This window comes from Bos taurus, chromosome 5, assembly GCF_002263795.3.
Source record: "Bos taurus isolate L1 Dominette 01449 registration number 42190680 breed Hereford chromosome 5, ARS-UCD2.0, whole genome shotgun sequence".
Taxonomy (NCBI): domain Eukaryota; kingdom Metazoa; phylum Chordata; class Mammalia; order Artiodactyla; family Bovidae; genus Bos; species Bos taurus.
The window spans coordinates 87,561,463-87,575,389 of NC_037332.1; the positions used below are offsets into that span (position 1 = coordinate 87,561,463).

Here is a 13,927-nt window from a genome sequence, read left to right on the forward strand (position 1 = left end):
ATTGTAACCAGAAGTACTATAACTAGAAAAAAATTACTAGCTGTGTGGCTGTAAGCAACTTAATTAACCCCTCTGCATCTTTGTTTCCTCATCTGTAAAATGCAGGTGTGATCATTTATAATAAGAAATAAACATCTGATCTACATTCACTGTTTCTGGCTCATGGCTCCTTGGACTTTCCTAAGCATAAAGCAACTGGGAGCATTTTTTATATAATATCTGGTCTTTTGTCGTTGGTTCCTAAAACAGTTCCAAAGCCATAAAATTGAAAAGAATGCCTGGTTATTCTTAACAAGTCCCTTTCAACCACATGTTACTGAGGTGTCTTTTTGAAAAGATGCTAAACTTGAGGGCTGGTTGCCAGGGGGAACCAACCAGGTGATTAGATGGTTGGAACTTTCAACCCCATCACCTCCACACCTCAGGGGAGGGAAGAGGAGCTTGAAGACTGAGATAAATCAATGGCCAATGATTTAATCAATCTTGCCTCTGTAATGAAGCATCCATTAAAACCCAAAAGGAAGGGGTCTGGCGAGTTTCCTGATTTCACGAACCACAACCTGTGCACATGCTGGGGAGGGGAGGGGTGTGTTCTACCCTACACTCCACGGAAGAGAAGTTCCTGAACCCAGGACACTTCCAGACCTCACTCTACCATACTTCTTCATCGAACTTTCTTCTGTATCCTTGTAATATCCTTAATGATAAACTGGTGAACATATGCAAACATTTCTCTAAGGTCTGTGAGCCACTTTGGCAAATTAATAGGCCCCAAGGAGGGAGTTGTGGAAACCTCCCATTTATAGCCAGTTGGTAAGAAGTACCAATAGCACCCCAAACTTGCAAGTAGCATCTAAAGGGGTGAGGGCAGAGTCTTGTGGGACTGAACCCTGACCTTATAGAATCTGACACTATCTCCAGGTGGAAAAGCATCAGACTTGAGTAGAATATGTAAGACACCCAATCACTGCCTGCTGAGAACTGGAGAACTGCTTAGTGTGTGTGTGTGTTGGGGGCGGGGGAAGGAGAGAACCACCTCAGAGCAACTAACATTAGTATTTACACCTGGCATACAACAAACATCCAATAAAATGTTAATTATTATAATTACACAAAACCAGAATGACAAAAATGAGGAAGACTTTAAAAAATGGTCTTCTTTCTATCTAAGGATATGTCTCAGGTATTGAAAGGTGAATTATGAAATGCTCTCCTTCTTTTGTAAGTCTAAGTCAGCGGTTCTCAAAGTGGTCCATGAATCCATGGAAGATTCTGAGGCCCCAAGCTATTTTCATTACAATACTAATATGTTACTTGTCTTTATGACTCTGTTTACATTTCCAGTAATGGAAAAGCAATAATGGGTGAAGCTCCTGGTTCCTTAACATAAGCCAAGGCAGTGGTACACTAAACTGTACTAGTATAATGGTCTTACTCTTTACCACCACACACTCACAGTACAAATCCAGTCTCACTAAAGAATGTACTTTATGAAGCCATTAAAACTATTAATCTTATTACATCTCCACCCTTGAATACATGATATTCTGACATTCTGTGAGATGACACTGGAAATACACATAAAGCACGGCTGATGCCTACCCAAAGTATGAAGGCTGTCTCAAGGTAACACACATATGATTGAGTTGTGTGACCTAAACTTGCACAATTTTAATGGAATATCATTTTTACTTGAAAGAACAACTGACATATGAACTAGTTATTAGACTTGTGTATTTGGCAGACATTTCTCAAATATAAAAAAAGAGAACTTGTCATTTCAATGAAAATAACTGACAGTATTTGTTGCCAATGACAGACTTAAGACTATTCAACCTAAATTAGAACGCTGGAAAATCTGTGTTCAACTCTGTGAGATTATCAGCTTCTCAATTAAGTATTTAATATTTTTCTGATATTGGCAGTGACATAAATAAGTGTAATTTTTCAATATATAATGAGATGTATCAACTTTGAGATGATTATACAACTTAATAAATGCATATTTTCCAAATAAGTAATGAATGACATTAAAATTACAAAATCACACACTGGTATAAGAGGTATTCAAAGTGTAAGATAAACTAAGGAAGTTTAATGTAATAGAGTACAAAAGTTAACTGATATGCTCAGATTAAACATTACTACTAACCTTTAAGAAACTATTACTTATTGAATTTTGGTGAAGCATCAGAAAAAAATATCCACAGTTCTCTGAAAAGGCAAAATACTTCTCTTTCCCAACAACATATGTGTGTGAAACAGGACTATCTTCACACACTTGAGAGAAAACAACACATTATATGAGATGAAATGCAGAAGCAAATATGAGAATCTAACTTTTGTTAAGCTAGACATCAGAGAAATTTGTAGAAGTATAAAATTATGTCTTTCTTCTCACTGAAGTGTTTTTTGCTTTGGAAAATAGTTATTTTTAATTTTTAAAAAGCTGTTTATGTTAATCTGAGCTTTTTAAAAATATATATATTTAGTAAATATTTTAAATTTAATATCCAAGATGGTAAATATTGATAACTAAACCATATAAACAAGATCTCATAGAAGTCTTCAAAAATTTTTTTGAAGTATAAAAGAGGGTAATGAGACCAAAATGTTTGAGAACCCTAATAATATAAAAAATCATCTGCAAATAGTATCTCTTTCTATTAGTCTGGTTCTGTAGTAGGAAAACTAAAATCAGGGGAAATTCTACACCTAAAAATAACATCAAAACAGCTCTCCCCAGTGTTTCAAGCACTGTTATCAACCGTATTTCTCAATTTTTATTCATACAGTAATGTAAAATAACTAAATGATTCTCTACTGCTGCTGCTGCTGCTTAGTCGCTTCAGTCGTGTCCAACTCTGTGGGACCCCATAGATGGCAGCCCACCAGGCTCCCCCGTCCCTGGGATTCTCCAGACAAGAACACTGGAGTGGGTTGCTATTTCCTTCTCCAATGCATGAAAGTGAAAAGTGAAAGTGAAGTCACTCAGTCGTGTCCGACTCTTAGCGACCCCATGGCCTGCAGCCCACCAGGCCCCTCCATCCATGGGATTTTCCAGGCAAGAGTACTGGAATGGGTTGCCATTGCCCTCTCCGGATTCTCTACTAGAGAAGCATTATACATAGAACCTCACTTATTTTGGTAGGTTAACACCTTTTACAGGCTGAAAATGAAAAAATTATATTTATATTAGACTCCTATATGAATAAAAAGGAAAGTGAGGGAACAGTCCATTTATTATTTGCATTCTCAAAAATGAAAAAGTGAGAATACTGAAGTACAACTAATATAATAATCTGTGATTCTATGATTTACTAATACTATTTCTCTCAGATTTCGAAGTTACAGATATGTAAGTCTATCAAAGGGCATTTTAATTCCTAGGCCACCCACATATGTTGCCAAGAAAAATTAGAAGCTTTATATAGTGAATAAACGACTTAAAATAAATTCTCAAACTCTTTTCTGAAAACCTCATATATAATTTTAATATATTATAAATAATACATATTTATATGTTTATAAATATATAATTATACAATATAACTTTACTTACAAAGAATCTGAAGTCTGCCAACAACGTGTCTAAAAACTCGTCAGAGCTTAAAAAACCCATGCATTATCTATTTGGTTTTATAATGTAAATACCTACTTTTGTTTGTCATCATCTCAACATTAATTGGAGAAGGCAATGGCAACCCACTCCAGTACTCTTGCCTGGAAAATCCCATGGACGGAGGAGCCTGGTAGGCTGCAGTCCATGGGGTCGCTAAGAGTTGGGCAGACTGAGCGACTTCACTTTCACTTTTCACTTTCCTGCATTGGAGAAGGAAATGGCAGCCCACTCCAGTATTCTTGCCTGGAGAATCCCAGGGACAGAGGAGCCTGGTGGGCTGCCGTCACAGAGTCACACACGACTGAAGTGACTTAGCAGAAACATTAATTAATTATAGTAAACAATCAATAACAAGTGAAGTCTTTTAATATTTAAGAGTCTGACCATGCCCTGAGGAATAAACATTTACCAACCATTTATTTTGGAGCTTCTCTGGTGGCTTAGCTGGTAAAGGATCTGCCTGTAACGCAGGAGACCTGGGTTTGATCCCTGGGTTGGGAAGAAGGGAAAGGCTACCAACTGCAATATTCTGGCCTGGAGAATTTCATGGACTCTATAGTCCATGGGGTTGCAAAGAATCAGACATGATTGAGTGACTTTCACATAACCATTTATTTATTTAAATCATCTACACCTTGATCTTATTACTCAAACCTCTTTTCCTCCCTTATCAAAACAGCCTTATAATGTATGTCAGTGCTATCTTCTTCATGACAAGTGATCAAGGGAGGAGGAGGAAAGAGTTTTTAAGACACATCCATAAGGAATAAGAGGGACTTGCCAGAAAATACTGGGAAAAGGGCATCCTAGGTAGAAAGAAATAATCTATACAAAAGCATACAAGCTTAAAACACCTTGGAGTGTTTATAAAACATGATGACTCTGCTAGAGGAGGAAGTGGGATGTGAGAAATACAGTGGGAAATAAGAAAATCTGTAGATGCTATCATTTGTATGTCACTCTGTAAACCACGGGGAGCCATAAAGTAGAAAAATGACACAATGAGATTCATAAATTAGATTCTAGTTATTAGAAAGATCACTTTTAAAACGTACAGTATGAATTACAGACAGAAAAAACCTAAAGGTGAAGAGACAAGTAAAGACTAACATAGGTGAGAGATTAAGTCCTTAATCATAGGTCATGCAATTAAGGAGAAAAGGGGTGCAATTCACAGAATTTCAGGAACCAAAAAAAAAAAAAAAGAACCTGAAAATAGAAAAGTGTGAGAAGAGGAACACTTGAAAGATAATTCCTTCTTTCCTGGTTTCAGAATACAACAACAGAGTACACATCATTTTAATTAAGTCAAAACAGTACAGTAAAGAATAAATAATGGGAAACAGGACAGGATGCTGAAAATAAAATTCAAGTTTGGACACATTGTGGTCAAATACTAACGGGACCCTGGAGAGATACAGTCCAGATCTGGAGCTTGACAGTGGGAGGAAACTCAACTTGGGATCATTAAAAGAAAGGGCAGTAAAAGCCAGGGAACTGTATATAAAGTAGGGAATTCCCTGGTAGTCCAGTGACTAGGACTAGGCACTCTCACTGCTAAGGGTCCAGGTTCAATCCCTGGTCAGGGAACTAAGATCCCACAAGCTGTATGGCACTGCCAAAAAAAAAAGGGGGGCGGGGGGGGGGCAGAGCCCAAAATCTGAACACTAGGAAACACTAGAATGCAAGAGAATGAGAGGAAGAGTAAGAAGAAAGAATAGCCAGAGAAGCAGACAAGCAGGAGAGCACAAAAGAGGAAAACCAAGGAAAAATGGTACCACAAAAATTAACAAATAAAAAACTGGAATCAATGGGAAAATATACCATCAAATGCTATGGACAGACAAAGTAAGATAAGACTTAAGAGTTTTAACTGGATTTAGCAATTATGCCATTATTGTTAAGAAAACCCTATAATCTCTAAGATCATGCTTAAAAAAGAATAAATAGAAACAGCAGGCATCCTAGGACCAAATGGAGAGCATGTCATTAATGTTCTAAAGTCATCAGAACAGTAGACAAAGAAGTCACATTTCAGCACATCCTCTTAAGATGTATTCTGAATGGCTCTGGAGAAATGCTACTTTTAATACTATGAAAACAGTACGCCCATGAGCCACCATTAGGGTCTATTTGTACAGACTACATAGCAAATAATTCCCCTGTCAATTGTAGAGAATTGTATTAAAACTAAAAAGACATAGTAGGTAAAAGAACTGCAACCCAATATTCAATTTGTCTCAATACCTTAGCTGAAAGCTCATTCTTTTTTTTATTTTTTTTATTTTTAAACTTTACAATATTGTATTAGTTTTGCCAAACATTGAAATGAATCGAAATGAAAGCTCATTCTAATGGCAGCATGTCATTCTCAAAAGATAATTTAAATGAATTAAATTTTGAAAAAGTAGATGCATTTAGAGTAAAGAGAGGTGGGTCTTGAAAATAACAGAGCATTAAAATACCAAAGATGTGGGAAATAACTGCTTATCAAAAGGTCATGAAGACAAAATACTGCACAGTTATGAACACAATTCTACTGGTTCTTCCAATTTACTTTTAATCATGTTAACATGATAAGTTCATGTGATGATTACATGTATTCTGGAAATAACCTCACTTCTCATACATCTATCCTTGATTATGTTTTTTATAACATAAAGAGAATTTGGTATTTTAAAAAAGTGCTTCACACTTTAATCCTAACTGTAACTCAAATCCATTCACTGAACAAATAATTTTATTGAGCACTTAACCTGTAGTTTGGCATTGCTGTTCTAGGGCCTGAGGATACAGTAGTGAATGAAATAAAATCTTTGTCCTCAAAAGCTTTACAGTGGAGGAATTGTAAACACTCTTGTTTTGTCATTATTTTAAACAATTAACAAGTTCAAAAAACTCAAAATGGGAACTGCTTAAAAAAATGATGGAAAACTTTTTTTAAGCTATTAACACTGTATCAAGAACCTTTCATTAATTACTTAAATTTAAACTTACCAAAGCAAACTGATTGACTTGAATGAAGAGTATTTCCACTTCCTTTTCAGTAACTTCAGTCCCAAAACCCTTATATTCTTTGTAGGCTTCAAGGTAAGAACGCAGCCACTGGCCCTGTAGTTCTCTACCTGGATAAAGACTATAGTCTACATCACTCACACCTAAAATAGAAAAGTACACTGAGATTTTTTAAAACACATGACATATCTTCTGTCTACTTTAATAATGTGCACCATCTACCTATTTTTTCAGAAAAAAATTATTAAATGTCTCCATTTTTTGCTGAAACACTAGATATTAAGTAAATACCATTTACTAAATAAACCAATCATAACGTATTCCTAATTAAATTCTAATACACAATACAGTTGATCACCATAATCAATTTTCACTGCCTCAATTTTTCCTCAAAATGTGAAGCCTGAACCAACTACCATTAGGTGTCACAAATCTTCATTTACCTCAGTACCTCAGGAGATTCTTACGATTCTCATGCACACTAGCATCTAGAGTATTTTCTAGAACTATGGCTTTAAAGCATCTTTAACCATTACTCCCAAAGTAACAAATACATTTAAGTGGATAGACCTATTTTTTGTTTTCTGGTCACGCAGCATGTGGGCTCTTAGTTCCCCAACCAAGCAGTGAACCTGCACCCCCTACATTGGAAACAGGGAGTCCTAACTACTAGACCACTAGTGAAAACCATAAATACATTTTTATATTGAAGCCTTACACATGCACCTGATACTATATTTCATGAAACAATATTTACCCTAACTACACCTTCCAATTCTGATATTTTCTATTTCTTTTGCATTCTTTGCTTTAATTAATTCCTCTACACATCTGATCTCATAATGTGCAGTTTGAAAAATACTAATTTAGTTCCTAGTATTTTACCTAGCATTCAAGTTGATCCTAAGTTGATCCAAACTTTCTTCTCTGGTCTTATGACACTCTATTCTCCTTCATGGATTTTATATCCTACAGGAATAGGTGTATTCACCTTGAAGATTTCTTCCTTCTTCTTGCAGTGCCCTCCTTTCTATTTGCATATCCAAATTCTACCTTTCTCAATTTTTTTTCTACACAAAATCATATTAAGATCACTGAAGCTTCGTATCCTCACCAGTTAAGCATATTCATGGTGATAACTCTTTTTATGCACAGCTACTCTCCCTTCCTATAGATAAAGAAATAAATTCTTGAGCTTTTTAGTTAGATGACATTTGAAAAGCCCAGGTATACAATGGAAAGTCAAAGTCACTCAGCTATGTCCAACTGTTTAGGACCCCATGGACTGTAGCCTGCCAGGCTCCTCTGACCATGGAATTCTCCACTAGGGCTTCCCTGGTGGTTCAGCTGGTAAAGAATCCGCCTGCAATGCAGGAGACCTATGTTTGATCCCTAGGTTGGGAAGATCCCCTGGAGAAGGGAACAGCTACCCACTCCAGTATTCTGGCCTGGAGAATTCCATGGACTGTATAGTCCACGGACTTGCAAAGAGTTGGACACAACTGAGTGACTTTCACTCACACATAATGGAAACAGCAAAGGCCTTTAATGATAAAAAAAAAAAAAAAAAGTTGGCTTCAAATCTTAGTTCTCTGCATTTTACCGTGACCTTGGTGAATTACTTTTACTTTACTCATTTGTAAATTGAGAACATGGATTGTGTATAGAAAAAATTAGATGGGATTTATAAAGCAACTATGTCAATTCTTAAAAAAAAAGTTAAAAGCCACAATCATTATTTTTCTCTTATTTTCCTTAAGAAATTAAGGAAGAGGTCATCATCTCTTTTCTCTAATAATAAAGAAAAACCAAAATGGTCATGAAGAACATAAAAAGTGTTGCCCCTACCCCCAAGTTGATCTTCTGTAAAGAAAAAATTCTAAAAGCATCCTTTCAAAGTTATATATGCTACCCTGCTAGAGGAACACATTCTCTGCTGGATTTTACCTGCAAATTCATTGAAATGATTTCCAATATCATATGCCAGGTAGTTGTATCCAGAATATTCATAATCAATGAACTGTACATCACCTATGTGAGACACAAAAACAAAGACATAAGAAATCACATATAGGATAAGAAAATCCCTATGCTCTTTATAATTAAATAGCTTCCAATATTCTGTCTCATTGTACGTGCTTGGTTACATGCACTTCTGAGACAATACAGGGTAAGGCTGTGAATTTTATGGCAATGAGCTTTACAAAATTCAAATTACATACATATGTCAACAGCTTCTTTGCGGACATCAATGTCCACTATACTAAATAAAAGTCAAAAACTACAGTCATTCTCCACATTCAAACAAAAGCAAATATGTATTTAACCACATGGGGGCATCAGTTACTTAAAAATTCAAGTTTAGTTAGAAATGAAAACTACCTTTGGAAACAATAATTTATGCAATCTTCTAAAAAAATTAATATATATTCCAACAGTGAGTTTACCGATGGAAAAAATACATAGACTTTCAAAGGTTTGAATTCTGCGAGTCCTGCACTTAAGCTATAACACTTGCTGATTAACAGAATCTCTTTAAGGTAAGATAGTTGCTATCAAACTCTTAAATATTCTTGAAATGCTACATAATTAAGGTTTCCAATAGCTTACTTGAGCAGCATTAAGGTGGTCATTTTATCATTTAAAGGAACAAAGGTAAGCTATTTTTTCTTTTTGAGAAATTTTTATATAAACTAAAAAAATTCCTATTCTAAATTAGTGCTTTATATAGATATATATGCAAATTTTATTATTAATTCTTCAGACTATCCTGTTCCATTCACCCAAGGGACAAATTCCTGCTTAAGAAGCTTCATCTGTGAATACTGAGCATTAGTTAGAAGATTTGGCTCAACACAGATATAGGTCCTATTTTTTAAAAGACAGATGAGGAAAAGAGAGGGAGGGAGGGAGAGACAAAGAGAAACATTAAGAAAAAAACATCAAAATGGGTCACTGTCTACACCAGGAGATCACAAACTCAAAAGGCTCAACAGTTAAAATGGATACATGAACACAGATGTAAGGCTGTAAGAACAGTTTCTAAGCTGCTGATATTGAGAAAATACAGAGCATATGTCTAGTTACACTATCTTTTAAAACATCAAGCTGAGGTAATAAACTTCTGGTTTAAACACACTGGCTTTTCCCAGATGAAAGAGCCTTTTAACTATCATGTGTTGCTATAAATTTATATGTTTAATCTTGGACTGTATGTTGATCATATTCCAACTCAGAAAAAGAGTATTATACGACCAAAAAAATGTAATAGCAAGTGGAGTATTTTACACAAAAGCAAAAAAAAATTAATATAATTGCATTTAATATATAATTCAAAACTTTCATAATAGTCATCTAGAGTAAAAAAGTGAGATCATCAAAGTATAAAAGTCCAGTTACCAAAATCTATATGCATATTGACAAAATAAGGTTTCTAAGAGCTGGTGACTACATAAACCATTGCAACTCAACCAATTTATATTCTTGGAAAAACAAAAACTATCCCGCAGAAAGTCTTAAAGTTAACCAAAGCACTTCACTAACCTGCAGAACAGGAGGACAGAACAAGCTTTAACCAAATCACTTCACCAATAAGTTGCAAAATGAAAGGTCAGAATATATTTTAAAATTTTCTTCTAGGTACCCTTGGGAATGACAGGGTAAAGACCACCATGATGACAAAATACTTTGCAGCCATGATAAAAATTTCATTTTCAAAAGTTATTTAATGGCCAGGAGAATTACAAATGTTATATGACAAAAGATACAAAATAGTAAACACAGTGATCCAAATTATTAAAATATGCCTGAAGAGAGAAGGAAAAAAAAAGAAACATAATACATAGGGGGAAAAAGATGGTGGAAATAAACCAAAACATTTTTATTGGTTTCATTTCAGATGGTAGACAAGTGACCTTTTTTCCTTAATTCTTTACAATAAACATTATTTTAAGGAGAAAAAAAATGATAGTTTAAAAAGATTAGGATGAAAGAGACTAAAGATAATGATTTGGGAAATACCTATCTACCCACCCAGACTTCAAAATATGAGGATTCCAGAGGATTTACCAAGTTGTCTTACTGAGTCAACCAAACAATTTTAATAAACAATTTTTCAAATTACAGCTGTTGATTGTTTTAGCTCTTTAAATATAAATTCTTGTAGAGCTCATACAAACTGTTACATGCCAATAAAAATACACAGCCCAGTCCTGAAGCTTACTTTAGCCACATAAACAAAAGCTTCAATTTCAATTTTCAAAATCATATTTAGAATTTGGCAAATATAAATAAAACAGCAGGTAAAACATGCCTGCTTATAGAGTATACACAATTTAAATAAAGCATAGATCATTTTAACAAAAGTTAAAATCTGTTTCAGTATGAAAATTTTAGCAATGACTTTTTGTAGTAGCATTAATTCATTAAAACTAGCCTTTATTTTTAAATGCTATGTTGAGTTTATAAATAATGAAATTTTAAAAATAAGAAAATGAAGCTAACAAGATACAGATGAGGCTGTTACCAGGCTCCGTGCATGTGAACAAGTGATGCGATAAACCTCCAGTCAGTGCGTTTAAGAAGCACGGGTGCGCCGCCACATGGCAGCAACAATGGCATACCTAATCTGTAGCAGATGAAGAAAATTTGGCAAACTCACATTTTACAAGACACAAAGCTTAAAAGGAAAAAAAAATTTTTTTTAATCTGCATTAACTATTCTTTTCAAACTACTGCAAACAAAGTGGAACTCAACCTTAAATTTAATCTTCTGCAACAAAGTACAATTAAAGAGGCCTGCTTTCCTTATTTTGGGTGCCAGAAAAATCAAATTACTGGAAAATGCTTTCCTACAAGAAAAAAAAAAATATCCTGAACTTTTTTCCTCTACAAATTTAACTTCTGAATTCTAAAATTTCCAATTTAGAGAAACATCCACATCACTATTAAAAACTAACAGCTCATATGGCATGACTATCTTATTTTCTCAAAAGCTACTTTTTCTTTTATTACTGTTTCTTTATCTTCACAGTAATGAAGTCCACTCTTACTGAGTTAAATCATTTAAATCTCAGTACAGTTTAAACAATATTTAAAGTACTTTAAAACCAAAAAAAGTTAATTAACTAAGGCTATATAATTCACATGATGCATTCATTTGGACTCCTTTACTTGTTGTTAAGGAAGAAAGGATTAAAAGCAAAATAACCAATATGAGAACCTGAAAATGGTTCCAATTCACCCTACTTGCTCTACAGAGTTATGTAAGACAGGAAGAGAAGAGAGAAAAAGTAACCACAATTACACTCAAGTTGGCAAAATGTTTTCTCTCTTAGGCAGAAAAAGGAAGTATTCAATTCTGGGAAAGTTTCCTTTCATCTCTTTCTCTGGAGTCCAGTGACTTTACCCTGGACATGTACACCTTCACCACAGCACTCATCGTTGTGAATGTAAACATCCGTTTTCTTATCTGACTCCTCCATCGTTTCCTGGAGGGGCAGTAGGAGGGGCAGCAGGTCCCTTCCACCTTTCTTCATGCAATCCACAGAGCAAACCCTAGCACACAGGAAGTAGTCAAATGCTAGTGAAATAGTAATAAATGGAAGTTTTGCAGAGAATGCTCAGACACAGTGGTAACACATGTTTAAATGGGAGCAGGGGAGATAAGTATGAAACACTAAGGAACAAAGTATGGCATTTCTGACATTCTTATTCAAGTATATGGTTGAATATACAGTGGAAGTGAATGTATGAGTCAAGAAAAAATTCTAAACTAGTAACTATTTTAGGTAGCTCTTCCTTAATAGTTCAAGTTTTTACAGTCCATTTAAGTGTTTTATTATGTGATTTAGGGATATTTTATTTTATGCTAAATAGTGATTTAGACTACAAGGTAAAACAAAGTTAAGACTATCCTTCATAATAATTCTACCCTGGAAAATATACTCTAACAAATACGATAACAAATTTTAATTTAAAAATAAAACTAACCAAAAAAAACTCTTGTTAAAAATCAATAAAGTAACAACGGTGCTCTTTCATGAATAATAATAAAGTGAGTAAGATTTAGAGTCAATCAAAAGACTACGAATGGTGACTCACCCATTTTCTAATTATATTGTTTAAAACTCTGAAGAAAAACCTAGCTTACTCTGTAATTGCCCAAAAAAGCTTTGTTTCCTTAGTTATACATTAGCTTCCTGCATTTGCTGACAGAAAAAAATAATCAGTGGCAGCCATTTAAAGTTACATATTAGGTCTTAAGCTTTTTATGAAGTTTTTATCAACGGGGGGCTTCCCTGGTGGTTCAGCTAGTAAAGAATCCACCTGGAATGCAGGAGACCTGTGTTTGATCCCTGGGTTGGGAAGATCCCCTGGATAAAGGAAAGGCTACCCACTCCAGTATTCTTGCCTGAAGAATTTCATGGCAAAGAATTTCATGTCCCAAAGAGTCAGACACGACTTCATGTTCATGAAGAATTTCATGTCCCAAAGAGTCAGACACGACTGAGCAAAATTCACTTTATGAATTGGGGAAAAGAAGAAACAAAACAGCCACCAGTAAACATTCTGACAGAGGATCAAGACATGAGACGACAAACTCAAAAGCTTTAGCGATTACTTCTAACTGTCAGCAGCTAAAGGATTAGTTGAAATTAAAATACGAGATTTGAAGTCAGTTAATAAGCAATATTGAAATTTGTTCCACTCAGTATAAATTCTTTTTAATTAATTGCTGATTAACTTAAAAGAAGACTGATAAGTCTTATCATACAGTTCTGGAGCAAGAGTCACTGCTTTTGGTTTTATCATTATATAGCAAATTCCATCATCATATCATCAAGTATACTTTTCTTACCTTTTTAAGATGTCATTTCACTGAAGCCAAGGAATGGGACGCTGTCTTACCAACCACCTAATTCCTGGCACTGACTAACATTTCAAAAATCTTGACAACTACCATCGACTTCAGAAAGGAAGCTTACTCTTCTCCCATATTCCTGAGTCCTGTCAACTGACATGATGAAAACAAGTAGAGGCAGGATTTCTTCTGTGATGCCTACCAGTTCCTGTAACATTCACAGGTGAAAATGCCTACAAACTGCAGAGTGCTCATAGTCTGTCTGTGTTTGTGTGCGTATGAATAAGTACAGCACACATACATATATACATTTTTAACTTTAAATTAATCACTCAAATTATAGTTAAGATAAAATCTGTAAATTGCATTTAAAGACGATCTGAATTGTCATCTCATACTACTAAGCCATAAATCCTTCTGGCTTACAG

The 13,927-nt window shown here is 34.7% G+C and overlaps 1 protein-coding gene across 1 annotated transcript in view; it reads right to left on the minus strand.

Moving 5' to 3' along the window:
• ETNK1 (ethanolamine kinase 1) overlaps positions 1-13,927 on the minus strand; it is a 54,763-nt gene that overhangs the window by 6,626 nt on the left and 34,210 nt on the right. Inside the window, exons 5-6 of the mRNA XM_002687736.6 lie at positions 8,585-8,668; positions 6,620-6,780 (exon numbers count right to left, since the gene is read on the minus strand). Of these exons, the coding sequence (XP_002687782.2) occupies positions 6,620-6,780; positions 8,585-8,668 (245 nt within the window). The remainder of the gene's footprint in view (positions 1-6,619; positions 6,781-8,584; positions 8,669-13,927) is intronic.